Here is a 24,065-nt window from a genome sequence, read left to right on the forward strand (position 1 = left end):
TTTTCAGTGCTAAAATTAAAAACGGTACTTTTCAGTGCTACTAAAACAGTACTTTTCAGTACTATTTTTTCTACTATTGATCCCTTTACGATCCTTGTTTGGACCCGTGCCTTCGATTTTTCGTTGGACCCGTTGGCGAAAGCTAGCGGTGGTAATCCTTCTTGGACACCGTCTTGGGAAAAAACCTTTCGAAGGTCACGTCTTCTTTCGTTTATTAATTAAACATGGTATCAACAACAAACAAAAGGAAGGGTGAATCTCTGAATTCACTACTTCCTTCCAAAAAAGTGGGTTTTAAAACTGTCACTACACGTGGCAAGAATGGAAGAAAGGACGCTCCCCCGGAATGCGAACTTTCTTCCAAGGGTGAAATGAATAATTGTATCGAAATGAGCAATCAGTTCGATGCTCTAGACAAATTTTCCGAACACCAAATCGAAGCAGCCTCTAGCCCAGGCTCTTTGATTCAAGTGAGGAAGCAAAGAGTGCCGCCTATCGTGGTCAGTTGTTCCGAATTTGGGGGATTTAGGCAGGAGATCTTGAACTCCATTAGGGGAATCAAGGTTTCCTTCCAAATCGCAAAGAAAGGAGACTGTCGCGTTTTGCCGGAAACTCTTAAAGATCGTGAGCTTCTTCTCAAACATCTTGAAGAGAAGAAGCACAAATTTTTTACTTATGACGACAAAACTGAACGTTTGTTCAAAGTTGTCTTGAAAGGTCTTTCAAGTGACTATAAATCACCTGAAGAGATCAAAAATGGAATAAATGATTTACTTGGATTTTCCCCAGTCCAAGTAATCATTATGAAAAAGAGAACCCAATCTGGCATTGTTCGGAAAGGGCTTTCTCAAGAATTTTATTTAGTTCACTTTAACAAAAAAGAACTAAATAATATTAAAGCTTTAGAAAAAGCAAAACTTTTGTTTGATGTCCGTGTGACATGGGAACATTTCCAGAAACCTGGAGGAAATTACCAGAACCCCACTCAGTGCCGTCGGTGCCAAAAGTGGGGTCATGGTACAAAAAATTGTCGCATGGATGCTAAATGCATGATTTGCGGAGGCTCTTCTCACGCCAAAGACGTCTGTCCAGTGAAGGAAGATACCACCAAATTCATATGTTGTAATTGCGGGGCTAACCATAAGTCCAATTTTTGGAATTGTCCTTCACGCAAAAAGGTCATTGAGGCTCGTGCCAGGCAGATGAAAGATAATATCCGTTACGATAACGGTCGTTTCCGGAATTTGCCTGGTAGAGTATCGAACAATGCTCATTTTTCAGTTAACGATCGCTTGATCATGAATCATACCCATCAGGAAGATCATAATCATGCTCATTCACAAACTAATTTTAATCCGTCGGGTAGCCGTTCGAATCTTTCTATTTCGAATGTATCTACCCACGGTAAATCTTTTGCCGATATCGTAGCAGGAAATTCGAACTCCTCCCCTGTTCGATCCATGGGTACCCATTCTACTTGTTTCAAATCAAATGGAAAAAACCCTACCGCCACAGGTAACTCCGCTTCTTCGTCTACCGGAAATTCCAATGGGAAATCACATGACATGTCTGCCTCTGATTTTAATTTTCTAACTGAACAATTGAATCTAATGATTGATGCAATGTTCAAAGCCACCACTATGACTGAAGCAGTCCAAGTAGGTGTAAAATTTACAAATCAAATTGTTATTGGATTACGTTTTTCTAATGGATCCAAATAATAATTTAAATATTTTAAATTGGAATGCTCGTTCTCTGAATGGTAAAGAGGACGAGCTGTTTAATTTTCTTACGGTTAATAACGTGCATATAGCAGTTATTACCGAAACGTATTTAAAACCTGGATCTAAACTCAAAAGAGATCCTAACTTTTTTGTTTATCGTAATGATCGACTTGATGGTGCATGTGGGGGAGTTGCAATCATCATTCATAGGCGTATAAAACATCAACTGTTTTCATCATTTGAAACTAAAGTTTTTGAAACTTTAGGTGTTTCTGTTGAAACACAGTTTGGTAAATATACTTTCATAGCTGCCTATTTGCCTTTTCAATGCTCTGGGCAGCAAGTTAATTTGCTCCAAACTGACTTGCGTAAATTGACTCGCAATAAGTCAAAATTTTTTGTCATTGGTGACTTTAATGCCAAACATCGGTCATGGAATAATTCTCAAAGTAATTCCAACGGCAGAATTTTATTTGATGAGTGCTCTTCAGGATATTTCTCAATTCAATACCCTGATAGCCCCACATGTTTTTCCTCTTCTAGAAATCCATCTACGATTGATTTGGTCTTAACCGACTCTAGTCATCTTTGTAGCCAACTGATTACTCATGCTGATTTTGATTCTGATCATGTCCCTGTTACATTTCAAATATCGCAAGAAGCGATTCTCAATCCTATCAGCTCCACTTTCAATTATTTACGAGCCGACTGGAATATATATAAAACGTATGTTGATTCCAATCTTGATGTTAACATTTCTTTAGAAACTAAACTTGATATTGACAATGCTCTTGAAACTTTAACAAATTCCATTGTTGAAGCCCGGAGCATTGCAATTCCAAAATGTGAAGTAAAATTTGAATCCGTGATTATAGACGATGATCTTAAACTCTTGATCCGTCTTAAAAACGTGAGGAGAAGGCAATTTCAACGCACTCGCGATCCTGCTATGAAAATTATATGGCAGGATTTGCAGAAAGAAATCAAGAAACGTTTTGCTCAATTAAGAAACAAAAATTTTGAAAATAAAATTTCTCAGTTGGACCCTGGCTCTAAGCCCTTTTGGAAATTATCGAAAATCTTGAAAAAACCTCAGAAGCCAATACCGGCATTGAAAGAGGAAAACAAATTATTACTAACTAATTGCGAAAAAGCTCAAAAACTTGCTATGCAGTTTGAAAGTGCGCACAATTTTAATTTAGGACTTACTAGTCCAATTGAAAATGAAGTTACTCAGGAGTTCGAAAATATTCTCAATCAAGAGAACGTTTTCGAAAATGCCTGGGAGACTGATTTGGAAGAAGTGAGAACTATTATTAAAAAATTCAAAAACATGAAAGCTCCTGGCGATGATGGAATTTTTTACATCCTCATCAAGAAACTTCCAGAAAGTAGCTTATCATTTTTAGTTGATATATTTAACAAATGTTTTCAATTAGCATATTTTCCTGACAAATGGAAAAATGCTAAGGTTGTTCCAATTTTAAAACCAGACAAAAATCCTGCAGAAGCTTCTAGCTATCGTCCAATCAGTTTGCTTTCCTCCATCAGTAAACTTTTTGAAAAGGTTATTTTGAACAGAATGATGGCCCACATCAACGAAAATTCAATTTTTGCCAATGAACAGTTCGGATTCCGCCATGGACATTCGACCACTCATCAACTTTTACGTGTAACAAATTTGATCCGTTCCAACAAATCTGAAGGCTATTCTACTGGTCTTGCTCTTCTAGATATAGAAAAAGCATTCGACAGTGTTTGGCATGAAGGTTTGATTGTAAAATTAAAAAACTTTAATTTCCCAACATACATTGTTAGAATAATTCAAAGTTATCTGTCAAATCGTACACTTCAGGTTAATTATCAGAACTCCAGATCTGAAAGACTTCCTGTAAGAGCTGGTGTTCCTCAAGGCAGTATTTTGGGACCAATATTATACAATATTTTCACATCTGACTTACCTGAGCTACCTCAGGGATGTCAAAAATCTTTGTTTGCGGATGACACAGGCCTCTCCGCCAAAGGTCGAAGCCTGCGTGTCATCTGTAGTCGATTGCAAAAAAGTTTGGATATTTTTTCTTCATACTTGCAAAAATGGAAGATTTCTCCTAATGCTTCCAAAACTCAACTAATAATATTCCCACATAAACCAAAAGCTCTTTATTTGAAACCTTCAAGTAGACATGTTGTCACGATGAGAGGGGTTCCAATAAATTGGTCAGATGAAGTTAAGTATCTAGGGCTCATGCTAGATAAGAATTTAACTTTCAAAAATCACATTGAGGGCATTCAAGCCAAATGTAATAAATATGTAAAATGTCTCTATCCCCTTATTAATAGAAAATCAAAACTTTGTCTTAAAAACAAGCTTTTGATATTCAAACAAATTTTCAGGCCAGCCATGTTGTATGCTGTACCAATATGGACTAGCTGTTGTAATACCAGGAAAAAAACTCTGCAGAGAATTCAAAATAAAATTTTGAAAATGATTCTGAGGCTTCCTCCCTGGTATAGTACCAATGAGTTACATAGAATATCCAATGTTGAAACATTGGAACAAATGTCAAATACAATCATTAATAATTTCAGGCAAAAATCGTTACAATCTTCTATTGCCACGATTAATGCGTTATATGTTTAGGTTAAGTTAGGTTAAGTATATTAAAAATGTTTTTTTTTTCTCTTATAAGCAGGTGAAATCAACTCACCTGTAAAAAAACTGAACTGCTACGGCAAATGAAATGTAATATGTTGTTAACAAAATGTTAATTAAATCTTAAATTTGTTTTACCAAATTAGGATGATAGTGTTGTCAAATAACACAGAACACCTAGATATAAGAAATGAATGTAATGTTTGGAATGATACTAATAAAGAAATAATAAAAAAAAAAAAAAAAAAAAAAAAAAATTATGATTTCAGTCCTAATTTCATGATCCGTTTAATAAATTCCGCGTATGATTCGGCAATTTTAACAATTTATACATGTGTATTCGAAGAAAACAGACTACGAGCATTTTTACCTTGCAGATATTTATCATTTTCTACAGCCTAATTTAATAATACCTACATTGGTTGTAACAAAAATTTGATCTTGGAATGTTGATTTGCCTCCTAATCATAGTTTCGACAATAGTCACATGCTTACTATCCCTTATGGCAGTGTTGTTGATTCTATTGTCTATCGCTCATCAGTTTCGCGCCACCCGGCAGGGACTTGGTCCTATGTACCCAATACTCTGCTGTGTCTTAACTTCACGCAATACATTCTGTAGATGTGTGATACAGTTTGCAGAATATTATGATTTATCACTTCGTTCAGATGGAAAATTCTGTTATGGTACCATATTCACATATCAGATAACTCCCACCTGGAACGATGTAATACATCGGAGACATGTAGATTCAGATGTATGTATACGATCTATGCCTAGTTCGGCTCTGATCGACAGGCAATCAGTGTATTCAATTTTTCAACTAGCTTGAAGCGATGAACGTTTCAAGACAAGCTCTCCACTATATCTGCTAGCAATCACCGGTCGTCGATAGACATTTCGGTTCTTTTCGGCTAAAGAAAGATCCGATTGTATGCCAAGGACTATGACTCATGCTTTTCAATACAGCTGGAAAAACAAGAACTACACCCAGCACCAAATAGTACGTAACTATGAGGCGGACCGGAAGGTTTGATGAGCAATCCCCACCAACACTTCTTGAGAAATAACTGATAAACTCCTGCAAGGATCTCTAAAAAAACTTTCCTTCGAGGAATTCTCCTAATAAATTTCTTGAATAATTAGGGGAACATGGTCCAATTCAGATCTAGTAACAGTTTTTAGACCATATTTGTTCAGCATGATAAACGGAAGAATGCTAAATTGTGAGAAGAAAATGTTGATTTAATCAAAGGTTTATTTTGATTGCGCGTCACTCACAAGTTCGGCCGGTGAAGAATTGAATCGGCTGATGGTGCTATGCCACCCGGCAAATCTTTTGAAGAAAGTTATTTTGTGGAGTGACGACAAATGTTTGTACATGTTTTATGCATAATGTTGAAGAGTTTTCTGCGCGAGTGCCTTTAATAAAACCCAAGCAAACGGGTTTGTTTTTGATTTGCGTCGTTAAGGTGGAAGTTTTTCTTTTCGTTTTCGCGTTTTGTTGGAAGTGCGTTTGGTAACCATTGGCGTAGCTAGGATTTTTTTCTGGAGGGGGCCTAGGGCGGACCTAGCAAATTTGTTGATTTACCGAAGTAATATCGCTCGTAATAATCATGATTTTCACAATTTTCGTAGTTTGCATAAGTTTTATCTGTTTGTGATTTTGTCTCACATCCTGTATATCAGTGATACTTGTAAATTTCAATTTGCATTACGGAAAATATTCAATATATGCCTAGTTCAGTAAAAAATCCTTCAAGAATTCTTCTAAAGAACTCACTAGGAATATCATTTTGTAATTCTTGCAGAACTTTTCAGCTATCGGGGATCTCTTCATGAATTATATCCGTGCTTTTCCAGTACATTCCCCAAGAACGCGTTTACCAGTTTTCATTGAATTCCTGCTGGGACTCCCACGGAAAATCATTTCTGGTATTAGATGTTATTATTTAACAGATTTTTTCTTGGAGTTTCTTTAGGCTTTCTAATCTCACCCAAAAATTTTTCAAAGGTTCTGTATCAAATTATTCAACAGAATCTCTTGAAGAATTCCGAAATTTGAACATTATTCCATGAAGGTAAACTACGTACTTATTACACATAATTTTTAATTGTTAGTTGAAAATATAATCCAGTTATTGATTAATAATTTGTTGAGGATTTTCTGAATTTATTGAGGATTTCTCCAAGAAATAGAACAAGAAATACTACCAAAACTGTTTTCAGGATTATCAAGAATGGATTCTTTCCACAAATTCATCAATATCAATTTAATTTGATATTGATCACCGAATTCCTTCGGAATTCTCTCTCGCAGACCCTCTGTAATATTTTAAAATTTCTTCAATCACGCCTACCTATTTTTTATAAATTCAATCATTCCAAAGTTTTTAGCGGAATAAGCTCAGCTATTATCTCATTAACTCTTCCGTAAAAGTACTAAAAAATTTCCCGGGAAATTTGTTTAGCGACTTCTTTAGAGAATTATAGTATTGCTTCCCCTGGGATGTCGTCGATCATTCCGAAAAATTCACCAGAGTTCCACCCAAGCATTTTCCAGAGATTTTCTACTTTGAACAGCATTATCGATTCTTCTGAGGATTTTTAAAAGATTTTTTTAACAGATTTACAAAAGGATTTTAAAATTCATTCTTGAACATCTAAAAAAATATTCTCCAGAAATTCCATAAGGTATATTTTCAGGTTTCAAAAATTATTTCATATTTTTTCCAAATGTTAATTCGAGGATTCTTCTATAAAGAATACATATCTAAAAATCCATCCACTTTCCATATTTGGCTAAAAACTTTTCCAGAAATACCCCAATATTTTGAAAGGGAAATCCTTACAAATTACTCTTTGACTTCTATTTTTTATTGAAGTTCAAATTGAATTTGGAAGAAATACTGAATTCTTGTCAGGAATTTCATGAGTTAACCGTAGAATTTTTGATACTTTTTGACAATGTACCTAACAGAAAAAGCTTTGGTGTTTTTTTTTGTAGGATTAACTACAAAAAATCTTGTTCATTTTATCGTCATAATGGGCAATGATGCTCAAACGGATGGATTTTTTTAAGGTGTTTGTATCTAATATGTTAGAAAATGGGCAATGATGCTCAAACAGATGGATTTTTTTAAGGTGTTTGTATCTAATATTTTAGAAAATGTTTTGCATGAACTCCGAAACTTCATGGTAGTATGGCGAACTGATTAATCTAAAAACTATTTTTTTTATACTTGCAGAAATTCTAAAAAAACTTTTTTGAAAAAATATTTTTAACTTTTGTGGTAGAACTATAGTAGTTTAACGTGAAAATATTGGAGATATTTTTCGAGAACATTACCAAAACTGTCTTATGATAAAATTCACGATTTAAAACTGTTAGGAATTTTTTGCATTACTTATAAGAACCCTGATTTTATTCAAAACTCCTAGAATTATTTTTTTCCTTTGGATTCTTTAAAATGTTGCTTTTGGAGAATGATTTTTTGAACTAAGTTTCGAGAAAGCGTCGTGCCAAAGGAGGAGAAACAACAAAATGTTAAAGTAGATAGAAACAAGATAGATAACGAAACAACAGATGAAAAAAACGAATTTAGTACTATACCATTTAATTCCACTAGAGTTTGTATCCTTTGACAGATACGCGTATTTCGACCTCAACTGTAAGGCCGTCTTCAGAAGACTTATCTACTTATAGGTATAGCTCGAAGATTTATTATTATCAAAGATAAGTGATTATCTATATTCTTTTCTCTGGAGATGAATAATTACAGGATAATTGAAATCTCTCTAATGAATTAAAAAATAAATTTCTCTAGGAGCTCCATCAGAATCTTCTTTAGAAAATATTCTTGAAATCTAGCAGAATTCCTTCTTCAACTTTTGGATGCCCAATTTCGCCAATTTACTTAACCGCTATGCTAATTTCGGGAACAAAAGTATTCCTGGGAGTTTTCAATAAATTTCCTGTGAAGATTCGAAGCCGAAAGGCATTCCAAAAATACTTTTTGTAGATAATTTCTATAACGTAACGCCAGAAAGAAGAAAAAGTGTCCCATGCTACAGAGCGATATCCCAGGCTACAGCGAATGGACTACCATAAAAAAAATCAATCAATCAAATCCCTGGATAATATTTTTTAGAATTTTCTGGAAGAGTTTCTACAAAAAAACATCGAACGCAATTCCAGATCAAAAGTAGTATCTAAAGGATTGGAATAAATGCTATAGTATGTGCTGGTGTGAAAAATTGAATGGAAGAATTCATGAAGATTTTATTTGAATAACAACTCGATTGATGTTTGGAAGAACTGCTAGAGTAATTCTTGGATGAAGTGTTGGAAAAATTCCTTAAAAAATCTGAAGAAAAACACACAGGCGTCCCGTGATGAATTTGATTACTTGTGCACTGACCGCTTAAAATTAATTAGGAACACGAATTTTGCAATTGAGCTTTAAAATGTATTTCAGTAAAAAAAATCATCTTCTAATGTAATTTCCAACACTGGACGCAATCTTCAAGTGTCTTGCAGTTATTATATTTGTTGTTTATTGAACGTTTTAAGAATTTTGCATAACGACTTATACGATGCAAGCCAGAAAGACGTTCAACTTGAAATTAAACGATTATAATATTTTTGATAAAACCTCGAGTCGTTTTGCAATGCAAGCCAAATTTCGTGGATTTTTAGGCTTCCGCGAAATTGTGAATTTCCATTGCCTTTAAAGGTGTTGTTCTAAATTTTAATTCTTGTTAATTGTATCACAATTTCTCTATTTTTGAACGATTTCCAGAGCTGGGACATTTCCTTGTACACTATATTTTATACCTACATCAAAGCTTTTAAGTGAAATGATGACTGACTGTTGAACGCTGACGCAACGCAATTTATTAGCCGTCAGTCCGTCGAGCAAGAACAGTCGCCTAGTATCGCGCGACTCCTGAAAGCTCCATGCAACGCATGTTATGGCGTTGACGCTTTCTCTTACAACAGCAGACGTCTCAATTCTCGCAAACCGCGCCATATGGGCAATTTCTCTCTCGGGTGCAGAAAGTTGAGTGAACCAGATTTTACCGATACAACGCCACTGTTGGTCTAGAAATGCCAATACAAATGCACATTCCTGCTTGTTTTCGTGAACATGCTGAAGTGGACATTCTCTGCAATACGATGGAGACGCATGGCAGTTTGTCTTGTTTGCTTTGCTGTTCTCGCTTGCTGTCTGAGTGAGTCCTTGGGAGGGAGAGTCAAACGGTGGAGACTGGCTTTGTTCACTGAGGGCGATGCACCAATTAGGCAAAAAACATTTTCAAGCAACTGCACATTACGAATGTTACAAGTATTGAGGATTACAACATACATTTTAAATGTATTAATTTGAAAACTTTGACTGTGTAGTGCACGAAAGGACGAGACGCCACTGGGAAAACAATAAGCAATCTCTGGTTGAGTTTATTAAGGAATTCTCGGGAGAGCTATTCATTCCTGGAATAATCCCAAACAAACCTTTGATGATTTCACGAAGAAATATGAAAATGACTGGAGGAATAATTAAAAAATCGGCGTAGGAATTCTCTGAGGAATTTAAAGTTTCCTGTAAAATTTCATTGTTTTTTCAAAACTCTCTAGTGAGTTTTTGAGGATTTTCTCGTAAGAACTGTGAAAGTCGTAGACGATCTGCTAGACAAACTACTAGAGGGATCTGTTGACAAATTGTTAGAAAAACCTCTGGAGGAAATCCTGAAGTAGTTTCTCGGATAATTTTCAGGGTAATTCCTGTGAGAATTACTGGATGTAGTTGGGTTTGACTTATTAGACTTTCATGGTTTTTCTGGAGCCGCTAGAACTATGCATCAGAATTTACTGCAAGAAAAATAGGAAAATAGTGACTTTAGAGACCATTTTGGTTACAAAAGAGACTTAGCCCTCTCTTTCATATGGAAGCACAGGTGATCCACCAATTTTCAACGAATTGGTACAAGATGCTCAATAATAATTGGAATAAATTTATACGCTCATTTGTTTTATCAAACATCGAAATAAGTGACCTAAGGTTCAAACTATTGAAAAACAATCAACTAACTATTGAAAAACAATCAAACAATTTTATTGTGGTTTTGAATAATATAGCTTATTTGGAACAACTTTTGTTCAAGCACTTTTTTTAGAAACGCTATTTTGATAGTTAAATTGTCGAACAAAGCTGTGGGAAAGAAAGGGTTAGAGACTTTCCATTAAAAATAGAGACGTTTTAGAGACTCTCCTTTGAGTTTTTTTGTCTACATTATTGACAAACAATTCAATCGTAAAAATTGTTAAAGTGACTTTAGAGTTTCTCTTTCTTGTAATTTCGTCCACACTGGGACAAAGCCTGCTTCTCGGCTTAGCGTTTTTGGGAGCACTCACACAGTAATTAGAGATTTTTTTTATGTAATCAATCTGTCATTTTAATAAAATGTAATCAATCAGCCTGCAAAACTGAAGGGTTCTCATCTTGCTCCCGGTCAACCAGTCAGTGATTTTCGATAGCGATCGATATAGATTCGTTTTGAACCGTTAGCGATCGCCATCGTTGGTTAAAGATCTATAAAGAATTGGCTTGTTTTGGGGTATCCTGTTTTGTACATATTCTTATTCTACGTTAAAAACTGAGCCAGAATCCAAAGTTTCATAATTTTCCGTGCCTTGGAACTATTTTTAAAACACGTTTGAATTTAATATGGAAATCGCGTTTGAATCACCCCTCGGCAAATTTAACTTCGGGACGAGCTGTCATTATGTAAATTGAAATGTTATTGAGTGGACGGAATGAAATCTTTTTTAATCATTTCTAGAAAGATTCGCGAATCAGGCGAAACTGACAAAATGTACACAATTTAAGAAAATATAGCGTTGAAATTGTAGCTCGATTGTCTATTCACTGCATTTGAACTTTTCCCCTATCGATAATTTAACTATTCAAAAAACGCAAATTTGTAGAAGACGAAACTTCACCTCATGCCAAACCACACACTTTATTGATTACGCCTGTGTTTTTGTTTATCAAAGTGATGGGCGCATCTGAAATCGAAATCAAAACACGGCGAGAGTAAACGGCGACACTGCAAACAAAAAATAAACAAGGCGTACATGGCGGGCTTAATTGAAACCAGAATGTAAACACGGCGCATAAGTAATAGGCGACACTGAAAATAATATCGATTACAGGCTCATAACATTGGGCGATACTGGCATTCTTGAATGCGTTTAAGGCGAAACCTTATAATATTTTTTTAGTACGAAATAGCTAGGGAAATTGTAGGAGATGTGTGTGGTATTGATGAGGATTTTAAAACTAGGTTTATAAAATGTGTATTATAGTGAAAAGGTTAGAGTTTGAGTATATTTTCTCCAATTGGGATTTAAAATTGCACATGAGAATTTCATTGCTTATTTTCTCATTGTTATTGAATTGTCAGATAGGCCCTTATCGCGAATCCCTCTCGATTTACTATATCAAAATTCAAGCGTGTGCTAGAATAAGGGCGTAAGTCGCATGATCGATTTCTCTTCATCGATCCTCTCTTCTGTGAATAAAGGTGACAAGATGCGAATTTGTCAGCATTTTTTCACTTCAGGACGCTAGGCAGCGATGCATTCTTGCGTCCTGGGATGAAAAAATGCTGACAAACCCGCATTTTGTCACCTTCATTCACATAAGAGAGGGTCGATGAAGAGAAATCGATCATGCGACTTACGCCCTTATTCTAGCACACGCTTGAATTAAGGTATTGAAGCGCAATAAAATCGTGCTCTTCCGATAAAGTTACAAAAAACTATGAGTTTTTCATCACTAAACAACCCAATTATGAAGACTTGTTGGTCGGGCTCCGTCCTACCCTACTCTATGCCCAGGGAGGTCAAAGAAATATCCATTACCATCTCCCTGCGACTATAATATTGTGAAGGGTAAATCAACAATATTGGACATGTGACAAACTACACTAGGGCTTCGAATCTGATTGTCTTTGGCATGATCCTGCATAGAATCGATAACGTATAGCAACAGGCCTCCCACCTGGCTAGCAATACCAGGCGTTCCATTGGAACATGATCATAACTCAAATTCCCGACAGCCAACAAGCAACAGCTTAATGATATCACGCTGATTTCCCATTTCCATCACTGCATGGAACACACCTCCCAAAGCAGGGCACACTTACCAATGGGGGCATATCCATCGAAAACATGCCTCATCATGAGTGGACATAATTTCGTTTCCTGCGACTGAGCATCTATCGATTGCTGCTGCTGCTGCTGCTGTTGTTGTTGGTCGTGATCCTGTCGCCGTCTGCTTCCGCCACTGGCCATCGAAGAATGCTCCCCGGAAGAAGAGGAGGCAGTCAATCCAGCTGCCGCGGTTGGAGAATCATGGGGGAGGCTCGAAGTTGCCGATCCTACCAGAATTAGCAGTGAGGCCACTATCAGCACCGGCACAAGCTGGTACCGGTCCATTATCCTCCGTGCAATGTTATTCCGTCGACGTCGTAGAAATGAAATCATGGCACTTTTTTCTCTTATCACTTGCACACCCTCGGGAACGAAATTTTCCGTTCGGTTTTTATCCCCAAAATCGACCCCCTCCGCGAAGGATTCGTTTTGCACTCGTATGACCACTCACTCCGGAATGTTTTCCACTATTCACAGCATTTCCGAATAGAAAGATAACTCTGATTTTCCTGAAATTTGGTTTCGTACTTGCAATTTTGGGTGATTGTGTTTTTTTCGTGGTGAAAAACTGAATGCAAAATATGACAGTCCTGTCACAGAAGCGGTCCGGGTTGTTTTGATTTTCCACAATCCCGCGCGCATGTGATTAAAAAAAAGTGCCCGCCTACCGCTCGCGAGCGAGCTCCGGAACCTTTGAATAGGATAAGCAGAAAACATGATTTTAAACATGTTTTCTATATAAACAACTTTTCGTTATGTTAAGTATGTGTACGTTTGAAACTAAAAGCCGAAATGTTGAAATTTCGTGGAGAAAATTGATGATTTATCTGAATTTATGAACAGCAATATCAGTATGTGATATTTTTAGCGTGCGTGTTGTTTTAAGCCCGCCATGGCAGGTAAGCAAACACATCAAAAGATTGCCACTCAGTGCATGAGTTGGATTCACTCTCATCCAAAGGGTTCATTCAAATATTACGTAACGCAAAATTTGTTAATTTTAGACCCCCTCCCACCCCCACGTAACAGCTTTTTGTACGGAAAATTTTGAATTTTTGTATGAACCGTTACAGTATGTTAGGTCCCCTCCCACCCCCCGTTGCGTTACGTAATATTTGAACAATAGAAATATAAGTAGTAGAACGCTAGTGGCGCTGTTATCACAACATATAATTCGGAACAAAATATTTATTTTTACCGCTTAAGTAAAGTAATGTATGAAATTGAATGAAATCCAATGGTAGAAAAATCATTTTTTCATCCAATGGTATTTTTAGAGGCAGCGAAGAATGTTTCGAAACGTGTTTTATTCAAGTGCAAAAATCGCTCAGGCGAAAATTGCAATGAAACTAACCTCACATATTTTGGTTTTCCAACCTCAAACTAGTGCTCCTACTGCCGGATCCCAATTTTTATGAAAGTAGTGGAATAATATAACAAACAAACGAATGTAGAACATAGAACATGGATATTTCTACCTTTTCCACTTAACCGTTTCACTGTTGACTATCTTTTATCAGGAAAATAAAACATTTTTCCCCACAGAGGCTTGTGATGAATGCGTAAAAAATCAAATCTCTCATCCACAGACTAGTTGCGCTACTAAAGTATAGATGGCTAACAGTATGTTGCGTTTTTGCGATTGGATGCGTATTGTTCCATGAGTCGATATCGAGTCATGGAACATCGACTCATGGAGGTTTCACTATAGTGCCTTAACAATTTTTTATTTAAAATGGGACAACACAGAGTCTATGAATGGAGAGTTTGCGCAAAGAGAACTGGCAACAAGTTCCCCAATCACAAATCATTTAATTATTCTGGCCACCTATTTTACTGCGCTTTCCAGTGACTTCACTCAAATGTTTAATGCACTCTCAATTCGATTTTTTTTTGTCTCGAAGTCGCAAAGAACGAAATTGAAATTGATCTCTGGTTTTGTAATTATAAAGTAATAACAATGAAATGTTTAATAGAGATTGCAACAGAACATACGACAAACAGCATAAACTAAAAATTTTGATCTTTTTCGTTTTCAGCGCGACGAGCAACTGAAAAAAACAGTGAATTTCTCTTAGCCGTTTGCCCTCTGGGAATTGATCGAATACAGCCGCATCTGTAGCGTAAATCTGGGTTGAATAACTAATGTATACACTGTAAGACCAAAGTACCCTTTAAAGGGTAAAAAAGTACCCTCTTTGAGAGAAACTAGTTTAACTCATTAAAAAGAGTAAAGGGCCTTTACTCATTAAAGAGTAAACCGCTTGTACGTCAAGTCAACGAGTGATTTTTACCCTCTATTCCAAATGAATTTTGTTTTGGAATGAGAGTAAATTTTACTCTTTTTTTGACTTGAATATTATATGATATTAATTAATAGTAATGAATAATGTGCAGACAAATAATTGGGCGTTTTGTTTAGCAGTTTATAGAAATTTTATTAAATTAATGTTCTATATCTTGTGAGCATGCTATCTTTCATATAATTAGCTCCCGGACATGGTCGCTGTTTCTGTGTGGCGTCTCGCTTCCAGGCCGCAATGACTAATCATGATGCCATATCATACCGAACATTTTGTTTAGCCGACTCATTCTGTAAGAATATCAATATTTCTTTAATTAAGAACGAGATGAGTGATAAATCTCGATTTATCACTAACCTGCAAGATACTGCTCAATAACCTGCGATCAGGATACAACTTCGGTCGCACATAAAGATAAAGACATAAGATTTTCTTCACCCATTAAAGAGTAAACCATTTGGAACTTACGAAATGGGCAAAATTTACCCATTATGCAAAATTTTGAAATGCCCCTATTTTTGACAGCTTCATATATCAGAAAAAAGTGGGTATTTTTTACACCTTATAGGGTAATGTCAAGTTTACAGTGTAGTCTGCAAACTATCAAATTGTGTATCGATTATTAAATTTCATTTGCATTTCATGGTGGAGGGAGATTACATACATTACTGTTACATTACATGTAACAAGAAGGGGGTTCATTCACAAATTATAGGCCCTAAAGAGCAATTATTTTGTTACTTTCATCGTATCACACCGTAAAGGCCCATTCACAAATTTCATAACGCTGGAGGGGGTGGGTGCTTGTCCAAACGATGTTACGGCCCATACAAAAACTGAATAATATTCATACAAAAGCGTTACAAGGGGGTGGATGGGTGACCAAAATACCGTACACCCCCGTTAATTTGAACGATACCTCATGCAAACCATCAGGTTCATTTTTAATTTGAACATCTAGTCACCCTAGAACCGTGTTTCTGGTCACCTCTTTCACTGTTTTGTTTCGATTCTGCGTTTCCGTTCCACAGCATTCCATTTCAATTTACTCCGTTCCAGAAGCTAAATGACGTTTGAACCATTTTTAATCTAAAAGATGTGCAAATTAGCGTTTCTCCTAATTGATGAATAAGTCTCGCGTAACATCTCAAAGGGCCAATCCTTTTGAGGTTTCAATTCCCATTTATCAATATTTTAAATCAATCTTTATGATTTATTGCTCGTTGATTTGATGATTTACTATTACCACATGTTAATTATTGATTTTATTCTAAAAACTGCATTATTAGTTTAAATGCTTGGACCATTTTTGATTCGAAAAGCCTATTTATGAATTTTGTTAGCGTGCCATGTCCCAAGGCTAGGTTTTCAAAAGAATGAGCAAGAGAGAGTTGCAAACTGTCATTGGCCTTAGTATGGTGGAGGCCAATGACAGTTTGCAAAAACTTTCCGATTGTTAGGCCTCATGACGGAGATTAGATCCGATAATTGGCCGCTTTGAACAGAAGACCACAATGAACGATTTGAAAAAAGCGATGATTAGTCGTTTGAGAATCGGGTTTAAAACAGTAAGTTTTATGATAATGTTTGCATAGTTTGTGGGTGTTAGTAGATGCTATCGAATTGTATCAAAGCCCGATTTATTTTGCAATTTGATTATTAGAATTGGTCAGCGTTAAGTCAGAGTGGACCAAGTCAAATTTTTTCACATTTTTAGAAAAATAGGTTTAAAGTCTAACGCTCTGTATTTTTTAACTCGTTTAAATTGTGGTTCAATATTTCTACACATCTTCGTGTTACTTCCAAACAATACAATGTGAAGTGATAATCATGAAAAATCATAATCCAAACCTCTGATAGAACGATTTTTGATGGACTATGTGTACTTGGTCCACTCTGACTGAACTAAAGACCACCGTTCAGTGAGTTGATTCACTCTGACTGAACAATTTCTAGGAAAATAACAATCATTTAATGCTTGCATGGTCAAACAGGGTGCATATCTCTAAGATAAGCAGATTATCAAGACCCTTCGACACAAAGTATCGTATATTCTTCTATTCTATTCCTTCATCTATACCGAGATCAGTGGCATTACGATAGCTTGAAAATTAAGATTTGACAGGGTCAGGGGCATTGAAGACCAGAAATATTCAAATATGTGTTTCAGTCAGAGTGGACCAAGTTCAAAATCTTTAGTACCGACCAAAATATACTTTTCCAATAAGCGGGTTCTAGCACATTCCATACATACACCACAGAACTACCATAAGCTTCTATCGGACTCTGAAATTGACTCAAAAAATGCAATAACCAATCAGTTTATTGCTTTTTCAACACTTGGTCCGCTCTGTCTGCATAGAAATTGTGGCAATTTCTGACCACTCATCCAAATATGGTAAAATGGTCAAAAAATCAAATCAAATGCATTGAATTAAGTAATATTTATAAATTTCTATTGATGGATAAGTATAAGAAATCATTCCGATGTCGAAAAATCTGACAAATCTCTTGAAATGTTTTTTATTTTTCTCGCATTGCCTCAGCGTGCCGATCATTTTCGATATTCTGGTAATAAGCACTTGGTCCACTCTGACTGCACACTTTTTTTCGATTTTTATTGTTCATCCAAAGTAAATTTGTTTACATATCTCTCGGAGTTTACAGCATTTATCAAATCTGGTCAAAGTAAAAACGGAGGTAAGGTAATTTCGCATCTAATGAGAGAATAATCCTATTTTCCCAAGTTTTGTACTTGGTCCCCTCTGACTTAACACCGACCTAATTGTAACGCGAAAAATGTGAATGAATTTTTAATCCAACTTGGTTTCAAGAGAACATTATCACCGAGTTGAAAATTATTGATCTGTGAAGTACTTTTAAACTATTTTGTTCCTTCCTTCCAACTGTGAAAATACTGAGAAATACCATCAATGTAATCATGACAGTTAAGAATTGCAAGTCAACTATAGTTACTTTAACGCACATCCATGAAAATTATATTCCAGGGTGAACTTGAAAATCAAAAAACTAGGATAATTTCTGTAGGTATCCATAGGAAATATCTGGAATATTTGCGACTTAAATCCTTCGTAGATATTGCTAGCTTACTGGCGAGATCCAAAGTTTATAGAGATTTACCGACGATTTTGTTTTTTTTTTATAATTCTTCCTACGACTCGCAAGGAACACAAGAAATCTGCAATTATCTCCTGGGAATATTTGACGGTTTTATTAGCAGAATTCTGAGTGTTTCCATGTAAAGTATTTTTTGTTTGCCTTTTTGATCATCATTCTAGAGGGGTTTTTTGAACTACTGAGCTCATATTTGATCACAATATTCGTTCGCTTTCAAGCTCTTCTTATTGCCATGTATCAGACAATTCTGCCGAGAAAATTCCCTCTGTCAAAGTGGATCATGGAAGCGCCAAAGTTCTTAACTTCATTCTGAACCGTACAAAAATGAGACTTACTGTTGTGTTTCAGACAATCGGATGACGAAAAATCCCAATGGTTTATCCCACTTTCCCTGCATTAATTGTTGAATTTTATCAAGATCCCTCATGGAAATTCCTTGTCATATCATTGGAAAACAGATAGATAAATTTGAAAAACAGATAGGTAGATAGTGGTAGACATAGTGGGACTCCTTCAAAAACATTAAAGCAGGATCCTAGCGTTGACGATTTCTTCATTAAGATCTGTTGTGGTCAACCGCGTGAAGACCGGAAGGGTAAATCATTGGATAAGATTCAGTGTTTTCCATAAACATTGATTTTAAGAACATCCATCTTTAGGGGCCGTAAGACTTTTGTAAAGCTTCAAAGGGGGTCGCGGCTTCGAAAAGGTTGAGAACCACTGGTAGCCAATTTAGCGTTATGAATAAATAATGAACTCTAACTTAAACCGTAGCAATATTTTTTTATTTCGTCACGATAACAATACTTCTTCGCCCCAAAACGTGTTTGTTTATTTTGCTCGATAGGTTGACGATTTGACGGTTCAATAGGTAGACTTGGTTTCAGTCTTCGCGCAATTCTCCATTCATAGACTCTGTTATTATCCACCCCAATTTTTTAGGTAGTGAAATAGGTACCACACATCACTCGCTACCGACGTGCTGGCTGAGATTTCTATTGTGTGGGCTTCCAATGGGTCGCGACGTTCTCAAACGACCGGTTACGGAATATGAGTCCGTTGCTCGATAAATACTTGTTATTTATTAATTATGAATCGTGGTTTACGCTAACCGCTAACGACTATCAGAGTGAAAGTTTAACAACTACGAGAGCTGGTTATTGAGCTGAAATTGAATCAGGTTAACTTTCTTCGTCCATGAGTTCTCTCGTGGCGTAGGGGTAACGCGCCCTTACTAGAGATCAGGGAGTCGTGTGTTCGATCCTCACCGAGGAGACGTGTAACTTTTTCGCAAAACTTCACATCAATTTATCCATTTAATTTAATTGCAGAGTAATCGTGGATCAAACGTCAACATCCCACCGCCAAAAATCGCTAGGTGTTTGGAGGTGATTTTAACCTCCAAATTGCCAAATTAACCTCCAAATCATCACCTCCAAGTTAGTTCTAATAAACTTCGTTTATATGAAATATGGTGGCGCGTCGATCGTCGCAAGTTTATCGTTAAACAGCCAATATGTAATGTTTGATTCTACCCATTACCCGAATGCCATTTCCCCGAATCCCATCACCCCGAATTCCCATTACCCCGAATGTACCATTGAATTCCATCACCCGAATGCTGTTTCCCCGAATTCACAATTATCTTGACATAATGATATTGATGACATTTCCCCATGATTTTGGAATTCGGGGTAATGTCATTCGGGGTGATGGGGTCGCTCGGGGTTGCTAAATTCGGGGGTAATGGCGTTCGGGTTAATGGCATTCGGGGTAATGGGATTTCGGGGTAATGGGATAGAATCGTAATGTTTAGCTTTTCGGTAGTTGTTAAGCTTTTCACTCGGCTAGTTAGCCGTAAACCACGATTCATAATTAATTAAAAACAATCATTTCCTATCCCATTATATTGATCACTAGTTAGAAGTTGCTAATAATCGGGTATTTAGAATCAACATCAAGAAAAATGTTTTCCAAAGAAGAATCATACTAAATCTGCGCGCAAGAACGAGCATGATTTATGCTACAACGTTTGATTTTACCACCTGTGGGTGTTTATGAATGCTGACCAGTGTTGCTCAGACTCATTTCCCCGAAAATAACATTTTCCGAACTACGAAGCCACGAACTACTACAACCCATGCTCTATCCTCCTAAGATAGAAAGCAGATGGTTAAGCTGAGTACTGCACACAAAAATCGATCAATTTTGATCCCAGAGAGCCACAATTCAAGTTTCGGTGAAATGAAATGGAGTGAGTGAGTGAGTGCGAATCATTTCACCGAAACTTTGAATTGGCGGCCCACCGAGATCGAAACTGTCGGATCCATGTGCAACACTCAAGCCCAACCACCTCCCCCTCCATCTCAGGAATACAACGCACAGTTATAACAGTTCATGGCTTCACATGCGTTGTATTCCTGAGATGGAGGGGAGGTGAAATGAGTCTTGGACAACACTGATGCTGACGGCACTTCTTATTGACGTGTTTAACGATTAAACTTGCGACGATCGACGCGCCACCATATTCATACAAACGGAGGAAATTAGAACTGACTTGGAGGTGATGATTTGGAGGTATTTTGGCAATTTTGAGGTTAAAATCCCCCTGCAAAACACTAAGCGATTTTGCGCGGTGGGGATGTTGACGTTTGATGACGAATTGATTGTTAAACGAGAAACTTGCGGACGATCGACGCGCGCACCATAATTCATAGAACGGTGGGTATTAGAAATAAAATTGGAGGTGATGATTTCGCATTTTGGAGCCTGGTATCCACATCCTAAGTAGAGCGGTCAAGTACAATTTGTTGCTAATTACTACCAAATTCCTACCAAATTGGTAATTACTACCAAAGTAATTTTGACAGCTGATCCAGAACTGAGAGAGATCGCGAAGAGGAAAATATCAACGTCATATGCAGCCCAGATTCCCCACTGCGAAAAATCCACACGCTCGATCTGTGTGTTTAAAATTATGGATCGATTCATGAACGTCCATATCGATTTGCTATGATTTTCTTGCAAACTTCGTGTGTTGTTACACATTAAATTCCTTTGGTTTTGCTTCATGGATTGATTCATCAACCGGACAACAGGGATTCCATATTTTTTTCCACATAGTTCCCGATGTTTTCTCTCTTCAGATTCGTACTGTGTCAACCTATGGACGCATAGATCTATGCCATAGATCATCACTCCAACACGGATTCAGTGTTTTTGCTTATGGTTTCTGTGTTATAATCATCATGTTCAAGTTGGTCGATTCATTGATATGCGCAATGAGATTGTTATGATGAAATCGATGAGCTATGCTATCATTCCATGTTCAAAGCTTCTTAAATTGTTTGTGATCAACCCATGGGATGCCATAAAAACTGAATTGCGGTTGGACCTCGTGTCGAACGACAGTCATCATCATGATTCCAAAAGAGAAGAAGCAAATTTTGAAGCTGAAAGTGTTAGATGAAATTTGTGAATTCGATTTTTCTTTTATTAGTGAAGTTGACCGATATACGAGATTCTACCTTTCTATAAGAGAACATTGATTATAATGTATAGTTTAGTAGAAAAATCGGATTCCAGTAACAGATTTTCCTGGCTTTCAGTTTCGAAAATAATGGAATATGCTTATCCCTGGCTTCCCAAATTATGGATTTGCGGCGCCCCGCTTGTTGCTGGCTCACTGATTTGAAAAAAAAAAATCAAAGAGAGCTTGCGAACAAGCAGAGGAGCCTCGGATCCATATTTTGGGAGCAAAAGTTCTTCTACCAAATTTCTTCTTTCAGTCCCATGACATTCATGTTCTATCACACATGACTATCTAAAGCTACTACATTTCGAATTCAATAAGCAAATCAGTTGGTTTTCATGATTTAATATTTGGAAATTCATGTTTGTTTCACATGACAACCTTATGTTGATACACATGTTATTATACCGTGAAATCAATGATGAAATCCATATGGCTACCACACTCAAAACATGTGGTTTTCTCATTGCGCAAATCTATAAGTAAAACACACGACCTTGACGTGTAGATATTTTCTCAGTGCCCTCTCACGAAACGTCAAATGCAGCCCACCGTTTTTATGGCTGAAAAAGTGAAAAGTATTGTGTTCAAAGTAAACTGTTATTAAAAACCTCAGTCGGCAGAGCAGTTTTTTCCAAAGTTGCTAATAATTCTAAGGGCGATCCATAATTACGTAAGACAATTTTCGGGGTTTTTTCAACCCCCCCTCCTCCATTGATAAGATTTTTTGTATGAAAATTAAAAATAAATTGTATGGCGCGTAAGAAATCTCAAACCCCCCCTCCCCCATAACCCCTTACATAATTAATGGACAAGCCCCTAAGCAGAAGATTAATTAATTTCTAATGTCTGCTACGTTTGCTGGCATTGAAATTTCACTCAAATGACTATTTATGATTCAATGTGACGCAAACTCAATCATTTTTTTGCTGAGAGGTTCATGTGAGGGTTTGAACGGCTTGCGCATAATTGGTATAAACACAAAGTGGGAATAAAGGAAAAAAAACTCAGCAAACACAGGAAAAAGAAGGACCGTCTATCGCGAGTCTCGTCTCAGATCCAGAATGACGCGAAGTGGTCACTTTTACTTGCGAATAATTTGAGCGGCACATTTTTCCGTACGGAATAGTGACAGCTCCATTTGATTTGTACAGCAGGGCGTTACCAATGTTACGAAAATCAGCTCTACTTGTCAACATAAATTTTGTAATTGTTGTGCTTAACATTACAAATGGTAGAAGACAAATAGTATAACATGAGAAAAATATGTTTTACGTCAACGTTATGTTTTGAACGAGTTATCCGATGTTGAACGCCAAAGTGATCCGTAACCGTGTGGGTATGGTATATCGATTTTTTTTATTGGTTTTATTGGTTTATTCGGACAACGTTGACAGTTCAAACAAAACAATAACAGATTTAGTTCTTAAGTAATTTACCTGTATCTGGGATTATAGGCTGTCATCATTTTCAGTTTGATGGTGGCTTGGAGCATGGCCAAGAAAGGATTTGATTGTAATTTTTACTTTTATTGTTCCACCTTAACACTATTCATTTATTCACATCATCGGCATTGGCCTTCGCTACAAAATGGTGTTTATGGTACAGTAATCGGGTTTGTTGATTCGCTTCGTAAAATTGCAAGCCACCCTGCGTAATTTTGATTCTGTCGAGTCTTAGCGCATGGCGAATATTGCCATACGAAACTGTGTACGAACTAAAGAGTCTAAATTATAAAGAGACGAAATCTGATCATATTCAATATAAATCAACTAGCAACTATGCCAAATCTATTACACAGCACTGCCAATGTTGATTCCCACGCTAAAAGCGAGTCACAGGTTTGATGTGTTGAATTTTCACAGGTTTGGGTAACGAATGAAAAATTGACTGAATGTATGGAAAACCAATGTATTGAGTAGAGCATTCTTTATAAAAAGCATGAAAATTGCAACCGACAATCATGTATTCAGAAAACATGCTACTTCAGAAGAAGCAACATTTTCGTGGGCGGTAACATTTTTGTGTGAGCCGTTTTCAGCTTGTGTGAAAAAGTGTTTGACAAGTCTCTTGCTCGATTGGAATGACAATGACAGTAAACTTGGAATTCCAATTGGAACATTTCGCTTCTTTGCTTATAGTTTCTTTAGTACGAACCAAAAACGGGTCTCTGTGTTTTACATCTAGGGAAGAATGTTCCAATATGCACCTACGAAGCTTTCCTGACGAAATGATATTTTTTCCTGCCAAGTTGGAGCCACACATAAATGATAAGTACAAAGTAAGTCCAAAGATAAAAAGTTAGCAGTTATTTTGAAAGAAATTTTTTTGAAAATTTGCATTTTAGGACCGTAAAAAGTCAAATTTCAAAAAAGTGCAAACTCTGTTAATCACACAATACAATTATTACTTTTATTTCTAAAATTTGTTTAACTTTTCAAAATCTAATATTTTGTCAGTTATAATTGTAGGAACCCTTGAACACAAAGTATACGC

At 36.5% G+C, this 24,065-nt stretch overlaps 1 protein-coding gene across 1 annotated transcript in view; it reads right to left on the minus strand.

Moving 5' to 3' along the window:
- The window catches only part of LOC5576176 (dyslexia-associated protein KIAA0319-like protein), a 79,823-nt gene extending 66,637 nt beyond the window's left edge, over positions 1–13,186 (minus strand). The window contains exon 1 of the mRNA XM_021845850.1: positions 12,590–13,186. Coding sequence (XP_021701542.1) covers positions 12,590–12,929 — 340 coding nt within the window. The 5' untranslated portion in view covers positions 12,930–13,186. The remainder of the gene's footprint in view (positions 1–12,589) is intronic.
- Positions 13,187–24,065: the final 10,879 nt, after the last annotated feature.

The sequence above is a fragment of the Aedes aegypti genome, chromosome 2 (genome assembly GCF_002204515.2).
Source record: "Aedes aegypti strain LVP_AGWG chromosome 2, AaegL5.0 Primary Assembly, whole genome shotgun sequence".
NCBI classification, from domain to species: Eukaryota; Metazoa; Arthropoda; class Insecta; order Diptera; family Culicidae; genus Aedes; species Aedes aegypti.